Source organism: Amaranthus tricolor, chromosome 7 (genome assembly GCF_026212465.1).
Source record: "Amaranthus tricolor cultivar Red isolate AtriRed21 chromosome 7, ASM2621246v1, whole genome shotgun sequence".
Lineage (NCBI taxonomy): Eukaryota > Viridiplantae > Streptophyta > Magnoliopsida > Caryophyllales > Amaranthaceae > Amaranthus > Amaranthus tricolor.
The window spans coordinates 24,412,603-24,432,259 of record NC_080053.1 but is presented as its reverse complement, the minus strand read 5'-3'; the positions used below and the strand labels follow the sequence as shown (position 1 = coordinate 24,432,259).

At 33.0% G+C, this 19,657-nt stretch overlaps 2 protein-coding genes across 5 annotated transcripts; one reads left to right on the top strand and one right to left on the bottom strand.

Annotated features, from left to right (window-relative positions):
- Positions 1–1,861: 1,861 nt before the first annotated feature.
- LOC130817794 (probable protein phosphatase 2C 34) lies at positions 1,862–8,824 on the top strand. Of its 4 annotated transcripts, none has more exons than XM_057683692.1 (6): positions 1,862–2,086; positions 3,159–3,413; positions 4,011–4,319; positions 6,910–7,027; positions 7,178–7,401; positions 8,290–8,824. In XM_057683692.1, the coding sequence occupies exons 2-6, from the start codon at positions 3,168–3,170 to the stop codon at positions 8,512–8,514; spliced, it is 1,122 nt and encodes a 373-aa protein (XP_057539675.1). In that variant the 5' UTR covers positions 1,862–2,086; positions 3,159–3,167; the 3' UTR covers positions 8,515–8,824. The 4 variants fall into 4 exon arrangements, with proteins under 4 accessions (XP_057539675.1, XP_057539674.1, XP_057539677.1 ...); XM_057683691.1 differs by having other exon boundaries at positions 1,862–2,109; XM_057683694.1 differs by lacking the exon at positions 1,862–2,086 and adding an exon at positions 2,138–2,802.
- Positions 8,825–11,526: 2,702 nt separating this feature from the next.
- On the bottom strand, positions 11,527–18,949 carry LOC130817717 (THO complex subunit 7A-like). The gene is made up of 3 exons (XM_057683571.1): positions 18,668–18,949; positions 12,028–12,625; positions 11,527–11,792 (listed from the first exon to the last, which is right to left on the bottom strand). Exons 2-3 carry the CDS (start codon positions 12,616–12,618, stop codon positions 11,667–11,669), a joined length of 717 nt encoding a protein of 238 aa, XP_057539554.1. The 5' UTR covers positions 12,619–12,625; positions 18,668–18,949; the 3' UTR covers positions 11,527–11,666.
- Positions 18,950–19,657: the final 708 nt, after the last annotated feature.

The window sequence follows — 19,657 nt, the reverse complement described above, 5'->3', positions numbered from 1 at the left end:
AAAAAATGTTAGGAGTATAGAAGAAAGTTAATTTGTGTAAGTGATTTAGAGTGTGTAAGTGAATGTGTACGAGTTGGAGTGTGTAAGTGAATGTGTAAGAGTTGGAGTGTGTAAGTGAATGCGTAAGAGTTTGGAGTGTAGAAGAGGTTAACTTGTGTAAGGAAATGGTGATAGCTTGTGTAAGTGATGAACATCATGGATTGATGTAAAAAGGATTTCGGTTCATCAAATTATTGTTCTAGTTTATACAATTGAAATGTTTTAGAATAATGGGAAAGTTTGATTAAGGTTTGATTATGAAAATATGATAGTTTACTTAGAAAATTTTGGTTAAAACTATACTTAAAGTTAATAAGAAAAATATAGCTAATTTTTAGGTATAAATTAATTAAATCAAAGTTGTAAGGTTAAAATGATAAGTAGTAAAGTTAGTTTAAGGAAACGAAATTGAAACGTAACGTTTTAACAAAACCGTAAATATAATATTTAAATTTTACTTTTCGTAGTATAAAATAATAAAATAATATTTTAGTGCTTATAAAGAAATTAAGAATATATATATTTTTTTAAGTTTAATTTTTGTAAAAATTACAAAATCGAAAAACGGTTTAGGAATTAAAGGTGATTTGAATTAGATAACCAAAGAATTACGAATTCGAATTAAAAAATTTTGGAATAATTAATCGGAAGATTAAAATTAAGAAATCTAAGCTTGTTACAAATACCTTTTTATATTATAAATTTGTAATTATAAATATATATTTTATAATTAGGGCCCACAATTTATTTTTGACCTGGGCTCCTAAAATCTCAAGGCCGGCCCTAAGAATAGGATATTTTGAATATTTTGTAAATATTCATATCTTTAGTAATTATCTTATAAATATATTCATTTTTAAAATTTTTAATTGTAATTTATATTTATTCTCAATTCATAAAATAACATGGCAATGAATCATTTCCAATAAAAACCTTAACACTTAACGATAACCACGCAATTAGTGTTACTTAAATGTCCAAATTGCGGATTAAACAACTCTTCAAGATGCTAAAATTACTTCAATACACACATACTCTTCAAGATGCTAAGAGTAATTGAGTAGTATTTTTCTATATGAACTATATCTAATGATAGAGATTTAAATTCCACTTAACGATAATAATTAATTTATTTTTCTTGTTACGTACAGGAATTGTGGGGTGATAATAGATTGCAATACAATAAAAGTCTTGGTCTAACTATTATATAATTTTATTTATCGAATAAAATGACTTATTATTTTAATAACTTTTTTGTTTTTTTAAAAGAGTTTTCATTTGTCATTTTGGGTATTTTTATTTGTTAATCTCACAAAAAATCTTTATATTTATATCACAAATGTTAGTCAAAAATAACTTATTCATTTTCATTTTAGTATTTTAATAATACTTATAATCCTCACATATTTTTCACTAACCTCATTTTAACATTTTTATATTGTGTATAGGCCTACGTGTTTTCTATTAACTTTCTTCATCAAAATTATTATTCAAGAAAATAATATATTCATTATTTAAAATATTCTATTTATCATAATTCCCGTCAACTTTTCATGGAAATAGTCTAAAATAAGTCCATGCAATTAGAGGTGTTCAAAACAAACCTTACGATCCGATATTCACTCGATCTAGTAACCAAATTCAATTTGATCCGAGTCCAGACTACAAAATGAATTTAAAATAATATAATAATTAGAAATCAATATAAGATTTAATTTTTAACCAACCCGAAACACTTAATCTTAGTTCATCCGATGATCTAAATTGACACCTTTGAATATAATATTTTCCGGCAATATATGGCCTCCCTTTCTCTCTCCCCTTCAATAAAAACATCCAAAACCCACATAATACTAAGGAAAAAACGAAGATATGGACTCCTTTGATCCATTTCTTCTTTCATTTTCTGGAAATATCTTTTCTTCCCACTTTTTTCCATTCAAATTTCAGCTAGGTTTTCCTGTTTTTCATCTCATGTGTCAACTTCCTGCCTCTCTCTGATCTCTGTTTTTTCTCTCTTAAGTGACCGTTGGGAACAGAACAGAAAGTAAGAAAATTTAGGGAAAAAAGGTGTTGAATCTACTTATTGTCAATATCACTACTAAATTCTAAATATTTTAGTATTTTTCTGAGATTTTTGATCTTTTAGTGTAGTTAAGAATTATGGGTTTTGATTATTTCCTGTTTTTTAAAAATAGGTACTTGAAATTCCAATTTTTGTGGAGAAAGTTGCTGTCTTTTTGAGTTTTTATTTGCCCTTTGATGATAATTTTGAGGGTATTTTTCTAGTTTTTAAGGAGATGGACTAACTGGGCCCTGCTTTATCTGGGTGCTTGTTAATTTATTATAAGGAACTTTTTGTTGGATCAGATATTTACGCTTATCCTATATTCAAAGTAGAAATATTTGATTTAAAGTCAAGTAATTTCTTGTAAAATATAAGAGTACAATTTAGGATATATAGTTTTGATTTCATGAAAGTTAACAATTTTAAGAATAAATGTCTGAAAAGCTTATTTGATGATCACATAAAATGATTCAAATATCTCTCTTTGAGGATATTTGTTGATCTGAGAGAATTCTCCTTTATGATTATGATTTTTTTTTTTTTTTCCATATTCTAATTATAATTTCTTATGAGTGGGATATATTGGCAGCATATATTTGGTATGATGATAATATAATGATTCCAGTGACTTTTAAAAATGATTTTTGTTCTCATGTGTGGTTTAGTAAAGTTTCAGGCAAGTATTGGAATTCCATGTAAGATTCAATATTCTTCAACTTTTCTTGCATAAATAGTTAAATGTAACTTTACTCCTTTCTAGATTCATCTTCATTCAATACATTTTCATTCAATAAATCTTCATTCAATACCAAATGAAGAAAGCTCATTACATTTTGTGTGATTCTTATCTTTCTAGGTTAGGCCACATTCTTTTCTAAACATTTAATGCAAGTTTGAAATATGCAAAACTCATTATGCTTTGCTTGATTGTCATTTGTTATTAAATATATTAGTTCTTTAAAAACAAATAGGTGGGGTGTAGTTTTCTATAAATGGCAATAAGAATGAATTTTGATTGGTGGGTTTTGTTAATTGTTATCATTGATTGCAGAAGGAGAAAATGGGTCACTGGTCATCAATGTTTAATGGGTTAGCAAGGTCATTTTCTATCAAAAGAGTGAAGAATTCAGGTAATGGAGTTGTGGGTAGGGAAGTTGTTGAAGCTATGGAAAAGGATGCTAAGAAGAATGAATTGATTTTGAGATCTTCTGGTGTTGTTAATGTTGATGGGTCTAAAAATTTTGCCTCAGTTTTTACGAGGAGGGGTCAGAAAGGTGTTAATCAAGATTGTTGCATAGTTTGGGAGGTATGCTTCACTTTTTTGTTATTGTTATGTTGGCAAAATAGCTTATTAGTGGATCTTAGGGTTGGGTGGTAAAAACATCCGATATTAGTCCTCGGTAAATTAGTTGGTTGAAATAGCTGCTTATAGCGGTGTGTTTAAAATCAGCTTGTCAGCAACAGTGTGTTCAAAATCAGCTTGTCATACTCGTTAATAGAATCAACTGGTCAAATGAGCTAATGTAACCGCTAGCTATGACCTATTTGCCAAATCACTATCTATATCTTTCATGTATATTTTTTTTATGAATTTGGGGTAATGGGATATTACTTGCAATTTGATTATTGTAGTTTGAAAGTTGTTGAATTAATTATGCGAACTCTAATGATTAGTGGTAGACTCCCAATAATTGGGATGATATATGGTTGATTCATGATTGAGTCTATATATATTATAAGGTTGGTTTAATCTCTCTGCCGGAAAGAATGTATTGAAAATTTGTTAGAAATCAACTACTATTGATACATCATCATCGTAATAATCAATATATCCTGCTCATAGAAGCTACTCTTATTCATGATAGAGGAAAATAAATTGAGTTTCGGTATGTGCCTATAACAGGAATTTGGATGTCAACCGGATATGATATTTTGTGGAATTCTCGATGGGCATGGTCCTTGGGGTCATTTTGTTGCAAAACGGGTAAGGGAATCGATGCCATCGTTGTTGTTATGCAATTGGCAAGAGTCTATTGCTCAAATGGTGCTTGATCCGGATTTCGACCGAGAGGTAGATAAGAAGATGAATTGGTTCAGTATTTGGAAGCGTTCCTACTTAAAGACTTGTGCTAGTGTTGATCAAGAACTTGAACAACATAGAAAAATTGATACGTTTTACAGTGGAACGACTGCCCTCTCGATTGTGAGACAGGTACTTTATAAGTTTATATCTTTACATTCTTTTGTTTCTTCTTGTTAAGATTTTATGCTGAACTTCTATGTATGTAGTAGGGAATTATGCTAAACTTCTATGTATGTAGTCTATACTAGGCACTAGCTAATTGAATATCTAGATGCTTACATACTAATACTTCCGTTTTTGAAATATTTGCAACTGATTGTGACATGTGTGGAAAACTGCCAATCTAAGCTACAAATTTAATGGAACCGGGGAAATAAAAAGTAACATATGATTGGAAATATTTAGCATATTCAACAATAAAATTTTAAGTAGGATGTGGCTCAATCTTAACCTAGGTTTTCTTTGGTATCCGATGATAAGCTAGAGTATTTAACAATGAGCATCCTGTGTTACTCAGACTTTTGTTTGTGTTGAATACTCTCACACGCTCAAGTGTTACGCTCAATTGCTACCTTTTTTTTACAAAATGGTGTATGTATTTTATCCAGAATGAATTCTGAGTGTCTAAAATTCAACATGGAGTGCTGGATGTCTAGTAAAATGCGACGTTTAAGTAAACTTAGAATGGCTTAACCTTTCATGTTTCTAACTTTTATTGCTTGGGATTTTACATTTTTCTGATAATATAGGGCCTAAAAAGTAATTTAACTAAAGCAAAAATATGTAAACTAATGTTTGAGGCCCCTTCTTTGAGGTGCGATCGGGCACCTTGCACGTATCCAAAACTGCCTATGAGTTCTATTGTGACCCGATTACTCATGCCGCAGCTCTTGAAAAAGCTAAGAATGGAATTCAATGGAGAATCCTACTTTAAAGTCGGATAACCCAAGTATTATGAATTGATATTATGGTTTGTGATCAATTATTAACTCGTGGCCCAATCCTCTTCGTTCTCAGCCACAAATATTCACTTATGGTGTGTGGAATACATGAACTTATTGTGGATTTCGCTTTCAATATATATCTTAAAAGAATCTTATTTGATAAAATATGTTTAAATTTAACTTTAAGGTTAATCTCATATGCTTCTCAAGTTCTAATCATAGTGTAAGAATGCGGTAACGGTCGCGATTGCGGTAACAGAACGTTGATGCGGTAACGGGATTAATGCGATTATCATACTGCCTAAATATCGGTCGAAACCATATGATATCCCTTGATGCGGCTCAAAATGCGCTTTTTTTGCACCTTTACAACACGGGAAATATTGGTTCGTTTATTTTGAAAATCTTTACAACGCGAACGATGCGATGCGATGCGGCCTTGTTTTTACTCTATGGTTTTAATTACATATCCTTTTCTTAATGCTATTTGCAAATGATGATGCTATTGGATTCTGAATGCTTAATTAGCAGATTGTCGGAAAAGTAACCCACATGCGATCCCACATCGAATAATTACATGATGGCTAACTAACATATAAGCTTAATGGATTATTTTTTTTATTCATAATTGGTTTTAAGATAAAACTTTGTCAGATTTGTATGCAGTAAATTTTAGCCCAAATTTATTGTAAATTAGTTAATGATGACACTTACTATTCAAAATTTGGGAAAATTGGACTTCACCAGCTTTTTTGTTGCATGCGGAATCTAAGGCAACTTATGTACTATATCGCCCAACTATTCTTATTAGATCTAGAACATTGATTATTTATTCTAATATGTGACCATTAAAGAACATATTACTAATTCTTTTTGTCATAGGTTTATTTTGTTAGTGATGACTTATGGATGTCTTGTGAGTTGTGACTGACAAATAGAATTAGTATTGGAGTAGGTGCTTTCCGTACATTCTTCTTTGTCCACATTATATGAGCAAAGTTAAACATGGTGATCAGTTTAATAACAACTTGTTTAGTGACTTCCACTTAAGCTTTGGATTTTCTAACCCGTGAACATGCTTACTTAAGATTGTAACTTTAGTTAAGTTTCTTGGCTTGTATCATGTTTTGTTTAGGCTAGAAGACAAAACATATGTAGTAGAATGCTGCTTTGAGTATATAATATATACTAGGGCCTTGACCGTTAGCTTAGTTGGGTTTTGACATGGTATCAACCTATTAGAAGCCTAGGTCACGGCCTTGTGTTGCATCCGTGTGATGGGGCGTGATGTATAGTATAACACATATATTGGGGCATCAACTATCACCTTAAGCATTTGGTTGACTGGGTTTCTTGACAAATCATATTGATCTGTATGAAAGAATTGATAATTGTTGATCAAGTATATGCTTATTTTCTTTAAATAGCTCAAAAGATTTGTGAATTCTTCACCTAGCTTGATTGTGTAAAAAGGGTTTATAATTAGAATGTTTTAAATTATAGTACTGAATTTGGCTATCTAAACCATAGAGTAAAAACAAGGTCGCATCACATCACATCATCTGCATCACAAAGGTTTTAGAAAAAAGAATAATATTTCCTGCATTTAAAGGTGTAAAAAAACCCCTGTATCAACGGATATCTTATGGTTTTGATCAACATTTAGGCGCTACGATAACCGCATCACTCCTGTTATTGCATCACCGTTTCATTACCGCGATCGCAACCGTTACCGCCTTTTACACTATGATCTAAAATGTATAATTTTTTCTCAGGGTGAAAAAATTATCATTGCCAACGTTGGTGACTCTCGTGCTGTACTGGCTACTACGTCAGAAGAAGGCGACATGGTGGCTGTGCAGCTTACTATCGATTTCAAGCCCAATTTGCCTCGTAAGTTCAGCATTACTCCGAACTCTTTCCCTAACACGCTTAATATCGAGTTATTAACCACAAATGCTGAGATTTTTATCGGGTTTTTTCTACACTTGTATAATTCACCATAACTTTTTACGGGTTCTTATACCGTGTCTGTACAAACAGAGGAAGCTGAGCGAATAACGCAATGTAATGGGCGAGTATTCTGTTTACACGATGAACCAGGAGTCCATAGGGTGTGGCTACCTGACGAGGATGTGCCGGGGCTAGCAATGTCTAGAGCTTTTGGAGATTACTGCATCAAGGATTTTGGCCTTATATCTGTGCCTGAGGTGACGCACAGGAATATTACCAGCAAAGACCAGTTCATTGTGCTGGCAACTGATGGGGTATGTCATCTACTTTCTGTTTTTTTATACTCCACTTGCACATCAGAGAATAATATGCTCCTAATATTTTCTTAGTCGCTTCCGCCGTCTAATATGAATACAAAACCCGATTTCAAACCGACCCGAAACACCTAGCCCGAAATAAAGATGAGAACCCTAATGAACACCTCTAGGCTCTAGTTAAGCGTTAGCACGTAAGCTATGTTCGTCTATCCGATAAATATATTAAGTCGGAATCATGTGCTTTGGGTTAATTATACATTGAAATGACTCTTAAAACAACTGATTTTTAATTTAGTGACTACTGGCCTTGGCCTTCTTAGGTATTGTACAGTCATGTCTCAATTCACCAGAAGTCATCTATTGGTTTATGTAGCTAACTTCAATCTTTTGGGATTAAGGCTTTGGTATTACTGTTGTTGTTATCATTGTTTTAATTAGGTGCCTACGATAATTAGATAAGTCCGAAAAAACCAAGCCAGTTCAATTTGCTTTTTCAGGTGTACTTTAGTATGATGTCGATTTTTTTTTAGCTTTTCTCTTTTAACCCTACAATCCAAGCTTCGGTGTGTCGTAATTTGGGGCTATATTTTTTGCCTGGAGGTGTTTAGAACAGACTCGATGATCAACATTCACCCGACCTTATAACCGATCCAATTTACCCGATTTAAAAATAGATTTACAATTATGTGAAAAACCAACGTAAACACAAAATCCGATTTTGAACCGACCCGAAACACATAATCTGAAATCAACCCGATAACCCGAATGAACACGTCTACTTTAGCCTGACTCTCTCCTATTCTACTGATTTTCCTGATACTCATGTTGTTGTTTTTGTTTAAGTTTTTTTTCACCATATTGACGTTGAAACTCACTTTCCCCTAGGTATGGGATGTGGTCTCCAATCAAGAAGCAATACATATTGTGTCCTCGACTCCTGATCGAGGCAAAGCTGCCAAGCAATTGGTTGATCATGCAGTCCGAGCATGGAAGAAAAAGCGACAAGGGATCGCAATAGACGATATCTCAGTAATTTGCCTCTTTTTTCGCTCCTCCTCGCCTTCTTCTCGTGAACGGAACCTATCCCAACTTGATCTATTGACTAAATAACAAAAGATAAAAGAGCAAAAGCTGTAAAATGAAGCTGTGAAAAGGTCACACAGCTTGCTTTGTATGTGTTAAATAGGCTATGCTTCATCTGTAAAATATGTGATTCATGTGAGTTCACCAAAAAATAAAAGTTCTTATTATCTTCATACAGAATGTGCCCTTTTCTCATCTTTGTGCATCTCTTTTTATCCCTTCTCTTTAGCCAAAAACAATTCATGGGATCTATTAGTTTCATGGTTTTATTTCAAACAAACGAGTATGTGACCTAGTCCGGTAATAGGCCAATCTAATGGGTCGTCCGTCCATAGGCCAATCTAATGGGTAGTTCGGGTACATAAGTGATAGCACTTAAAAATTGTAAAAAATTTAAAGGTTATGATATTTACCATCCTTAAGGCTGTAAATAAAAATTAATAAATTCTCTTTATCATTAATATTTCTAAATTTTCAAGAGGATTCAATCTAGAAATTGAAAAACAATTAATATTTTTTTAATTGACTTTAACTTCCCAAGAAAGAATAAATGTTAAAATAATTAAATACAATTAAATGTTTATGTTTTCAATGTAAAAATAATATTAAATTATATAAATTAAATACAAGATTCTTTCTTATTGAGTTGGTTAGGTAGTCACCTTTCACATATGGGGATAGGGATCAAACCCTACAATTAGTAATGATTTAAATCTTGAAATTTTTTTATAGTATTAGTGACATCACTTATTTCTTTTCTAGATCCACCTCTTAATCCAGTAAATTTTAAAATCATTTTTAATAATAATTTTAAAACCTTAATCTCAGTAATATAAAATTTATTACATGAATATAAAAATGAACGAAAAATTATACTCTATTTGGTTCTATAAGACTACAACTAAAAAAATTGCTTTTAAATACATTCAAGAAAAATTTAAATAAGTTAAAATGGCCGAACAAAAATTTGAAAGAAAATAATCATGATAGTAAGTGTTATCTCTTGAGTCTTGACTAATTGGATCCCAATCTTATTTCAATCCATATTTGAAAACAGATAACAAAGTTTCAGGTTATACAACAAATCTTCATGTTTTGTCCAATTTTCCCTTGCTTTTAGTTTTTAAAGTCTAATGAAAATGGTGTATACAGAGAATTAAAAAGTATACATTTAGTTATCCCACATCGGCGGCATAGGGAGGAAACAGCCAAGAGGATTACTATATAAATGTCCCCACATATTAAATTTATAGACTTAACCCGTCCTGTCAGGGGTGCGTGGCGACTCGTTAATGATCGTATAGTGATGGCGGGTCGTGCCGACACCACAGACAACGAACACACATTACGTAGGACGAGTGAGTTCCTACCCTACTTTAAGGTCGGTCTTGCTCGTCAATTTTTGGAAACTCCTTTAAGGAGTTCACCACCTTACCTACTTCTATTTTTACTCTTTGCTTGATTCGTTTGTTAATTATAAATTACTAGGAAAACCAAGCCTGAAAGCAAATTTAATTTATTTTTGATTAATTTTATTAAAATTACAATACATATGATGAAGAATCAAACACAATGACCAATTATGATAATTTAAATTTAACATTTAATTATTTTTGAATAGTAACATCTTATTTATTTTCACGAACTCATGTCATAATTTTTTCCTATTATTATTATAATATGAAAATAAAAAATTAACTAATTTTTCATCTAAACATTTTTCATTCTTTAGTATTTGAAATTGTGGTTTAAGATGGTAATAAAAAATATATAAATACGAATTTAAAAATGAACACTTCATTCATGACATTATATAAAAATTAAACTAAAATTAAATTTAGTTACCATCATACACCCCATAAAAGTTGTGGATTTTTCCAAAGAGTGACTAATAAATTGGTGGGGTACGTGCTACATTGCAAAAAATTCAACAAAAATTAAAATTATTATTTAAAATGGATTAATTGATTCTAATTTTAGTTAACATGTAGATTTTGATATTTAAATCATAATTCCTAGTAAGTCACACTAAATAATAGCTTAGACATATTTTCTTATTAGCATAGTTTTCTTTACTATTTTCTTTAATTCTCACCAATAGAATTCTTCTATCTTTTAATACCATTGACACAATTATTTTTTATATACGTTCAAAAATTAAACTACTTAATATTTGTGTCGATCCACGGATATGGTTAAAAAAAAATATAAAAGGTGAAGTATTCTCTGTATAAGATTCAGCAGTTAGCCATTTTTCCAAAAAACCTTGGCATTAAGTTATTAATATCATCCAAAGAAACCAGTAAGAATTTATTTAAGAAATCATACAAACACCAAAACAAGCTGCAGTCATCATCTCAATCAGAGTTTCTTCTCTTGCAATACCAAAATCTGCTAGCTTTACATACTTCTAATTTGCAGTAAGACAATAGATAATGAGAAAACAGATCAAAAGCAAAAGGAGAAGTGTAGAATAAATCAAAGAAATTGCAGATAACAATTCAAAAATGTGAAAAAATACTGATAATTTCAAAAAAGCCCATGATACCAGGCTTCAAACTATCCATCATAATCTTGGCCATAGCTGCCTGCATTGTTATAAATGGCACCACAGATGATCCTTCAATTTCAGGGAAATACCACCAGAAGGTTTCGCTGCCAGTGGTGAAGATGCTGAAAGAGAAGCAACCGTTGCGGGCGAAGGAGAAGGATGAACCTTTTGATGCTATTTGATACATACATACACAATTACTCCTTATTAGCTTCAAAAGCAATATAAAATGATTTACAACGCCTCTTCTTATAGCTATAGTTGGGAGGATGCAAGTCTTTGTTCATCAGTTAGCATTAACTATAGCCATTGCTACAAGTTGTCTTGAAGAGCTACAAACTAAGTGCCCATTATTTTCTTCTTATTACTTTGAATTCTTATAGTATACCAAGTAGTTAACAACACTTCATTGAAATGCAAGTTAATTAAGTTTTCATAGGTACAAAAAAGGGTTAGAGTTGATTTACAAATAAATTAAATTCAGATTAGACAAGAAAAATAGAAAAATAGCATTTGCTCTATTTTAATTTCATAATTCCATTTTTAAAACACCCTACAAGAGCATAACAAGCGGATTATAATAGTTGAAAATTACTCACACAACACATGGTTCAAACACAATAAATAGCTAATCAATGTTCATAGCTACACTGCCGGTCGTTTCCGGACCAACCCTCTGTTCTTCAGTTAGATTTTTCATCTCTTCAACAATGCTTCGATGCTCACTCTCTAATGTTATCTGCAATTCATCCACCTACACAAAATATGACTAGTCAAAAACAGGTTCTTATCAATCATATATGTTGTGAATTTGTGATATTGCGCTTAAGAGACAAAGTTTGGGCAAAAGGTCCAGCCCCGATTGTAAATCTAACCCTTTTGGGCTTTAGACCCACAGAGTCATATGTATCGGGTCATGTACCATATTCTATGGCTGCAACACGACAATAAGCTGAGACTGAGAATATATGGAAACTTTTAAAACATACCACATGTAAGAGCAGAGCAAACTGTTTCTTGCGGAGGTCTAGCAGTCTCGCGCTAGCCATGTCTTCTGCTTCCAATTCAGCAATCTCTTTCTCAAGTTCTGCAATCGCCTTCTCTGTTTCTGACCGAGGGGGCTGGTTGGCAATTAATTTTCGTATTGTCTCACATTCTTCCTTATGCTTTCTCTCAATCTTGCTGGCTTCAAGTTCCTTCTTCAAATCTTCAATTTCTGTCTGAACCTGAAGAATCTGGTTATTAATTTCATCTTTCAGCTCAGTATAATAATCCTTCTCCCTCAAGTTTGCATCAACAACTGCTTTGCTTTTCAATAACGGAATCTCAAATGTAGTAAGTTCCTGAAGAAATGTTTTTGCGAGTTTCTCACAATCATTGTAATTATCTCCGCTCTTCTCAACCTCAGCAACAAAAGCAGTAAATTTCTTTTGTAACTTTTTCAATGGAGGTTCACCTCTTGTAGTGGTTGTGCGTGTGAGAAGCCGGTGCTTTATAATGGCATCATCTTCATGAGGACCAAAAGCATAATGAGCAGCCATAGCCTCTCCCTTGCCAACAATCCTTCTTCCTTTCAACATTGAAAAACTGAATCCAAAATAAATTGATTTACAAATAGAGTTATAAGGTAGAAAGATATGAACGGGTTACAGCTCGAATGCAAATTTAAACTTAAATGAAATGACTTTGAGTTACAAACACAATTCGTTAAGCATTTACCAAATAATTACAGCCTATGAACTTAGGCACAGAAGATTTTGATAGAGCACAATATGCAAATTACAAAGACCCTTTTTGAAAATCCTGATAGGAGACTCAATTCAGGAACTTGTGCAATATGAAACATACTACATTTATAGGACATGACACAATTTGTTATAATGCTCTGGTGCTCCCCAGAAATTTCATATAACATAAATCAGGATACCATAGGAACTAGGAAGCCCACAGCAATATCAACAACATAACATAAATCATTGGTCTGACTACTGACCCAGAGCCTCATTTTATTCAGATAGCTAGGTATGTGTTTACCAATTAGCTAAAGCCTATGAAGCAAGGAAACAGAATCTAGATGATAAACAAATATGCGGAATTCAAAGAGCACAACAAAACTTGCAAGATAAAAGGTCTCGGTAATGCTAGCATCCACATTTTGACAATTACATTGTAGTGTGCTACAGCCTTCAAGCAAACCACTAGTAATTGCTTATTAGTGGAAACACAATTCATGAAGCTCAGTTTCCTTGTTATTCTCTCAGGCACTATCAGATATGCTGCTGCGTAAAACATTTCTGAAGAATGATATTGACCACTGATTTGTTAGATATTAACAATTCCAGGGACACCTCAATGAAACCAAGGGCTCTTCATTATTTGGAAATAATTGAATTGCACTCCTCATTTAGTGTTTCCCAACAGTGAGCCAAAAGTCAAAATATTATTGATAGTCTACAAGTCTTGACGTAGGAAACCTAATATGTGGGAACCTCAATATACTTGGGCAACGTTACCTAAACCCAAACAATTCAACAAGACAATTATAATATCAAAAAGAGAATGGTCCCAAGTAATTTCAGGGGTGGCATGCTTTTGACATCTCAGAAAAGTCAAGCCTCACACATGAACTCCAATAGAGCAGTTCAGGCTTAGGTACAATTTATCAAGGAACCAATCTCATTTTATACAGCCTCTCTTCTAATGCAGTCGAATTCCAATCAGTAACTTATTAGATAGCATCAGCTGGCTTCAATCAACACAGATAGTGCCATGAGAAAATTATTCTTGATCGCTTCTGTCGGACATAAAATACTACTACTTTTCCTCTAGTAGACCATCGGTGCCATAAACCATAATTAGGTGAGATTTGACAATTTTTATCCGTTGATTACCATGGTTGATGTAGACTTTACACTCTAGCAATGACAAAGTATGCATCCAAATTCCATTTTGTTTGATGTATTTGAAAAGTAAAAATATATACAAATTAATTTCAAGAAAGGTAAAAGGAAGAAAGTGCCGAAGTGTAAAAGATAATTCTAAATGGACAACCCAAATCCGGGAAGCTGGGTGATATAACCCATATTCATAGGATACGCTACAGGTTGTTAGGCTACTCAAGAGAGCTTGTTGCTCCGTTCTCCAGAAGAGTCTCAGAAAACTCTACAGGATGGCATACTAAGCACAGAACACTCAGCAAGCTCCACACAATATAATACATTGGTCTGGACTCCTTAGACCAATCAAGAGCCTCATATCAGAAGACATTTTAAGCACGCCACAACCACTAAATAGCATGGAAATAAGTCGATTTTACTACTAGAACTTTCTAAAGTTCACCAATAATCAAACTTATAAAGATCCGAGCAAGGGTATCACAGGTCAGATATACGTCTTTAGTCTTTCCGTTGGATAATCATCACTTGATTCCCACATGCCATAAGTAGAAGCGAGAAACTGTACATTTACAATATTCATAAGCTTGTGAAGCTCTTTCACTTGATTCTTGGATGGAGAGAAATGGAGGAAAAAGCACCAGAATAGAGAATAAAAAATCCAAAATTACTTGTTAGTTGTTTGGATAGGAAAGTGGGATGAGAGAAATAGAGGGACTTTACCCATCTTTTTCAAGGAATCAAATCTATACTATAGAGCGTGGAGCTTTAAAAGGAATTCAAGAGCAACTGAAGACGTAATTGATTTTCTCTCCCCTGTACTCAATACACGACTTCCTCTCCCCTCTCCCCAAAATTCATCTCCTTTCAATTTTATTATGTGTCAATTGTTCGTTGAATTCAATCGTGATTTAAATCTTTTCTTCACTTGTTTATCAGTTTTGGGCTTCTTAGTTTTGATTATTTAAACATTTCGCAAATCAATTGTTTGTAATATTGTTTGAGAACTGGTTTCCTAGTAATAGAATTTGATTTCATACATAATATATGATGCATCAATCAGATAAAAAGCAAAGTCAATCTACCTATTTCTCTCATCCCTCATATACTCTATTATACAAACAGAAGAGTTGATGTTCTCCTGCTCTTTCCTTCCCTCTCCATCCCTCACCCGAATTTTCCTCTCTTGTCCTCCATCTCCTTTCCCCCTTGAAAATGTATCCTAACACAGTATAAAAAGGTGAAGCTTAAGTGTATTTATTGCACAAATGTAGCTGCAAATAGCTTGAAAAGCAACGGACACAACGGGATGAGAGAAATATTTGCAGATAGCTAGTATCCCTTAGTATCATTTCCCATTACTCACACAAATATCGCCACTCCACAATAACTTCTAATAACTTAAGAATATAGTTTTAAAAAGTCTATGAAATTTACTTGCCGAAATTTTCCAATCTGAGTGAATGCTTAAAATATCACACATATGTGAACAAGAATGCCACTTGGCGAGGTATGTGAAGTTTTGCTCATTATGATACCCAACGCCTATTATTGCAATACAATGCATCCCATCTCACCATCCGAGAAGGGTATAGAACCCAAAACCATCATCATATTGCCATCATACAAACTATTGAGGTCCATCACTCATGTATTTTCTCATTCTCATTTATTTAGTGCTCTTCAATCCAACATATAATAATCTAAAGATTGGATTCGGGCCAATCTCTGCATTAAAAAGCGCATCCAAGGCGCGACGCACTAAGAGAGGATCACTTAAACGCCTCCTTAAATCTAAGCACAACGTGTTACATGAGGCTCTTCAAAGGCGCGCCTTTTTGGCACCTTGCATGTCTCATGTTTGTTGATGTGGTTTTTGATAAATAACATGATTCCTTAATATTACAGAAATTGTCCTCAATTCTTAGTTAATTATTGAATGGAAAACAAAAATATACCCCCATTTCTTTCCCTAAAGCTATCGAGGAGGGAGAAACAAAAGAGTAAAGGTTTTCGCCTTACCTTGAAGTGTCATCATCTTCACCCTCCTCTACTAGTGGACATCCTCACCACCCAGGTAATGCATTCTCCCTTCTTCTTTCTTGCTTTCTCTCTCTTTTTGGTTTCTTCATTTTTCTTGCCTTCTCTCTGTTTCGGTATCTTCTCTCTGTTTCCCTCTTCTCTTTATTTTAATTTATTTTTATAAAATAGTAAAGGTTGTTGCTTTGTTTAGTATCTATTGTTGCTTTTTTTTGTTTTTTAAATTTGTTTTAGTAGATGAGGAGGAAGAGAAAGAAGAGGATATTAGTGATGATGAGAATTATACGGGGGATCGTGAAGATGTTTTATGCTTATGAGGACGATGATTATGATTTAGATTTAGATTATATTATCGACTTATTGTATGACTTTTGGTGCTAAAATAATGTTTATTTTACTTTTACATTATTATAATATGAATTTCATGTTGTTTTCAGTATTCAATATGTTTAAAAATTGATTTTAGAGCTTTTCGGCAAAATTGTGCGCCTCACATACAAAACGCTTGCGTCTTCGCCTTGGAAAAAGAAACCTTTTGCGCCTGGATTCGCCTCACACCTCTTAAAACTAAAGGGTCAATTTCTATGAGATTTCACCTTATGCCAAAATAGAGAATCTGAAATCCATCCCATCGCATCCCATCTAATTAACAAATATGTGATTCCTATCAATTCATCCTTCTCTCTTCTTTCTAGCATAAAAAATACATCTTTGACCAATAACCTCCTCCTCCCCATTTCTCTCTTTCTCCATCCATTGTGAAGCCAACCTGCCAAATGCAATAGTTTAGCCGTTGATACCAGTATCTCCACTCATGTTGTTGTCCTCATCTTTGATCAGTTTGTGTATTTGTACTATGAACAAGGCCTCAACACTACTCAATGGAGTTGAAGTAAAATAAACTAGATGGGCGTGGAAAAAGGAGTTATGTGCTGAACTTAAGTTGAACTTTATTAGAATATGTCCTGGAGTTCAGATGAAGATGGTTGTGCAGGTGTACAGTTTTGGTTTGCTGTCTATTCATTGCTTCAGCTTATGGCTATGTGAACAACAGCCTCAGCAAGAGCGTGCAGCAATAGTATCTACTCTTTTAGTTGTGTTTTAGCACATGTTGTAATCTTCAGTTTTAGTTAGCAGTTTTAGTTTGTTATAACAGATTGTAAAATTAGTTATAACCAACTCATAGTTTAGGTATATGGGTTGTCTGTTGCCCTTCTATTGTAAAGGCTATATATGTAGCTTGTTCTGTTGTAAACATGACTTCTTCAATTAATACAATTCCAAAATTTTCTGTTTTGTATCTTTGGCTTATCTTTTAACCAAATTAGTATTAACCTGGGGAGAGAACTAAACGATTTCATATTTTTGAGTAAAGTTTTCCATTAATGGATCTTAATTCTACTTCAAAGTGTAATTACCAATGTGGAAACTCAGTTCCATTCCAGTTTTTTCAGTAATCTCAATCTATTTTTCTTCCTTTTTTAATATCCTCAACCAATTTTTGCAATTATGTAATCTAAATCATAACAGAACACCAGTTACAGCCCTAAACAGTGGCGGATCCAGGGTTTTAAGTCACCTGAGGCACCAACGAATGGACGAAATTTCAAAAGAGTTTCGTTTGTATAATTAACAACTAAAATATTTGGGTGAAATTGAGACACTCTTCTCCTTTTTCCGGGGTCTTGAGGAAGATTCAAAACATCAATGGAAGTTAATCTTTCTTCATATGTTGGGGTTGGGGTTTTGAAATTTGTATTAGTTTCACTTTCTTTCTCTTCATCTTGAGAAGAAGGAATAGATGATAGAGTAGGAGTAGGATTATTTGCTTGTGCTTGTGCTTGTGCTTGACTTTGTTGAGTTGGATTAAACTTTTCCCCACTTTCTTTTCTAAAATGTTTTGCAAAAATAGAAGCAATATTCTCTTGTTTTCTCTTCATTATTTTGATTTTTGAATTCTAGCAAGAACATTAATATACATAGTCAACATAGAACACATTAACAAATAATAATTAACAAATATTCAAAGAGGATATAAAAAAAATAAAGAACAACATTTCAACTTTTCAAAATTCAAATTACAAACACATTAACAATTTAACATAAACAAATTTTCAATCACTCAAACAACATAAACAAAAAAAAATTCAAGAAACAACATTCTAACAAAATTCAAAAATCAAGATTTAAAAATAAATGTTAAAACAACAATTCAACAAGATAACCATAAGTCACTATTTTAATTATTACTAAAATTTCAACATTTTCAAATGTTGGTTCAAATTTTCAATAGCTTAGAAACAATTTGAATTCACAATACAAATAGAATTCTTATCATCATCATAACATCAAATTAACAAAAGCTACGACAACAAGATTTTAGCCCATACATCAGTTGCACTTTCTTCAATGAAAAAATCAAATAATGTTTCCAGTTTTTTACCAAAACAAAACATTAATTCATGTAGATTTTTAAACCCAATTTGTTCATCAAACTAGAAAATTCCAGGGTTTTTCAAACAAATAAACGGCTCCATATTACTTAAATTATAAAATCAAAGATGAAGACAGTAATCAAATTCAATGGTCGAAAGAGCACATTACAAGAAATTAAGATTAAGAATTTAAGATTAATACTAAGATTAAAGATTAGAGCAAGATTAATATTAGGATTTAGGATAAAGAGTGAAAATACCTTAAACAAAATCAAAAATTTCGATTTTTAGGGATTAGGGTTTGAAAACCTTCGAGTTCGACTGTGTTCGAATCGAGGCTTCGAGCAACCCACAGCAGCACCGACAACGTCAAAGCAGCGGCGGAAGGCGTCTGTGATGGAGCAGCATCCGGCGGTGGCGTGGTGCGGGAGTGCGGCAGCGACCAGTGGAGGTGGAGGAAGAGTTTGAGTTTAGAGTGAAAGAGAGCTGAGAGCCAGAGAGGGAGTAATTGAGTAAATGAGACTGAACCCCTGTTTTCGAAATTTTTTTTTTATTGTTTTTTTTTAAAAAAAAAAATTACGTGGGGCGCGTGCCCGAGGGGCCCGTACGTAGATCCAGGCCCTAAATTATACTCCCTCCACACCAATATAAATGTCCCATTTATTTGGGCACGGATATTAAGAGTGGTGTGGGGTCAATTAAAAAGGTGGTAGTTGGATAGGTAGTGAAGGGTAGTTCGGTAAGTAAGGTATATGAGGATATATTCGTAATTACGTGTGTGAACTAAGGGTATTTAAGTAAAAAAAAGATAGACAAAAATAAAAATGGGACAAATGATATGATTTTGCCAAAAAAGAAAATGGGACATTTATATTGGTGTGGAGGGAGTACCAATTTACTCCACTATCCTTCAATTTAAAACTAGACACCAATCTTCACCAAACAAAAAGAAAAATGTTTTTGGGAAAAAAAAACACCCACCAGGTGCAAAAACAAAACAACCCACATTAAATATGAAATTTCGCAAATCATAAATCAGAAAAACCATAACACCACAATTAAAGTATCCGAGCTGAATTAAAAAAAAATTCTAAATAGAAAAGGACAAAAACATTGATCATCAAAACCCTAATCCCTAATTTGAATTGACATAAACACTAAACACATTACATACGGCTACAACAATACCAAAAATATAAATCGAAGAAAATATGATAGGTTGAGAAGACGAGACGTACTTTTTAATGCTT

Coding starts and splice junctions, on each gene's coding strand:
- LOC130817794 (XM_057683692.1), top strand. CDS start 3,168: ATGGGTCACTGGTCATCAATGTTTAATGGGTTAGCAAGGTCATTTTCT. Junction 4,320..6,909: donor CCCTCTCGATTGTGAGACAG/GTACTTTATAAG, acceptor ATTTTTTCTCAG/GGTGAAAAAATTATCATTGC. Junction 7,028..7,177: donor TTTCAAGCCCAATTTGCCTC/GTAAGTTCAGCA, acceptor CTGTACAAACAG/AGGAAGCTGAGCGAATAACG.
- LOC130817717 (XM_057683571.1), bottom strand. CDS start 12,618: ATGTTGAAAGGAAGAAGGATTGTTGGCAAGGGAGAGGCTATGGCTGCT. Junction 11,793..12,027: donor TTGCTCTGCTCTTACATGTG/GTATGTTTTAAA, acceptor TATTTTGTGTAG/GTGGATGAATTGCAGATAAC.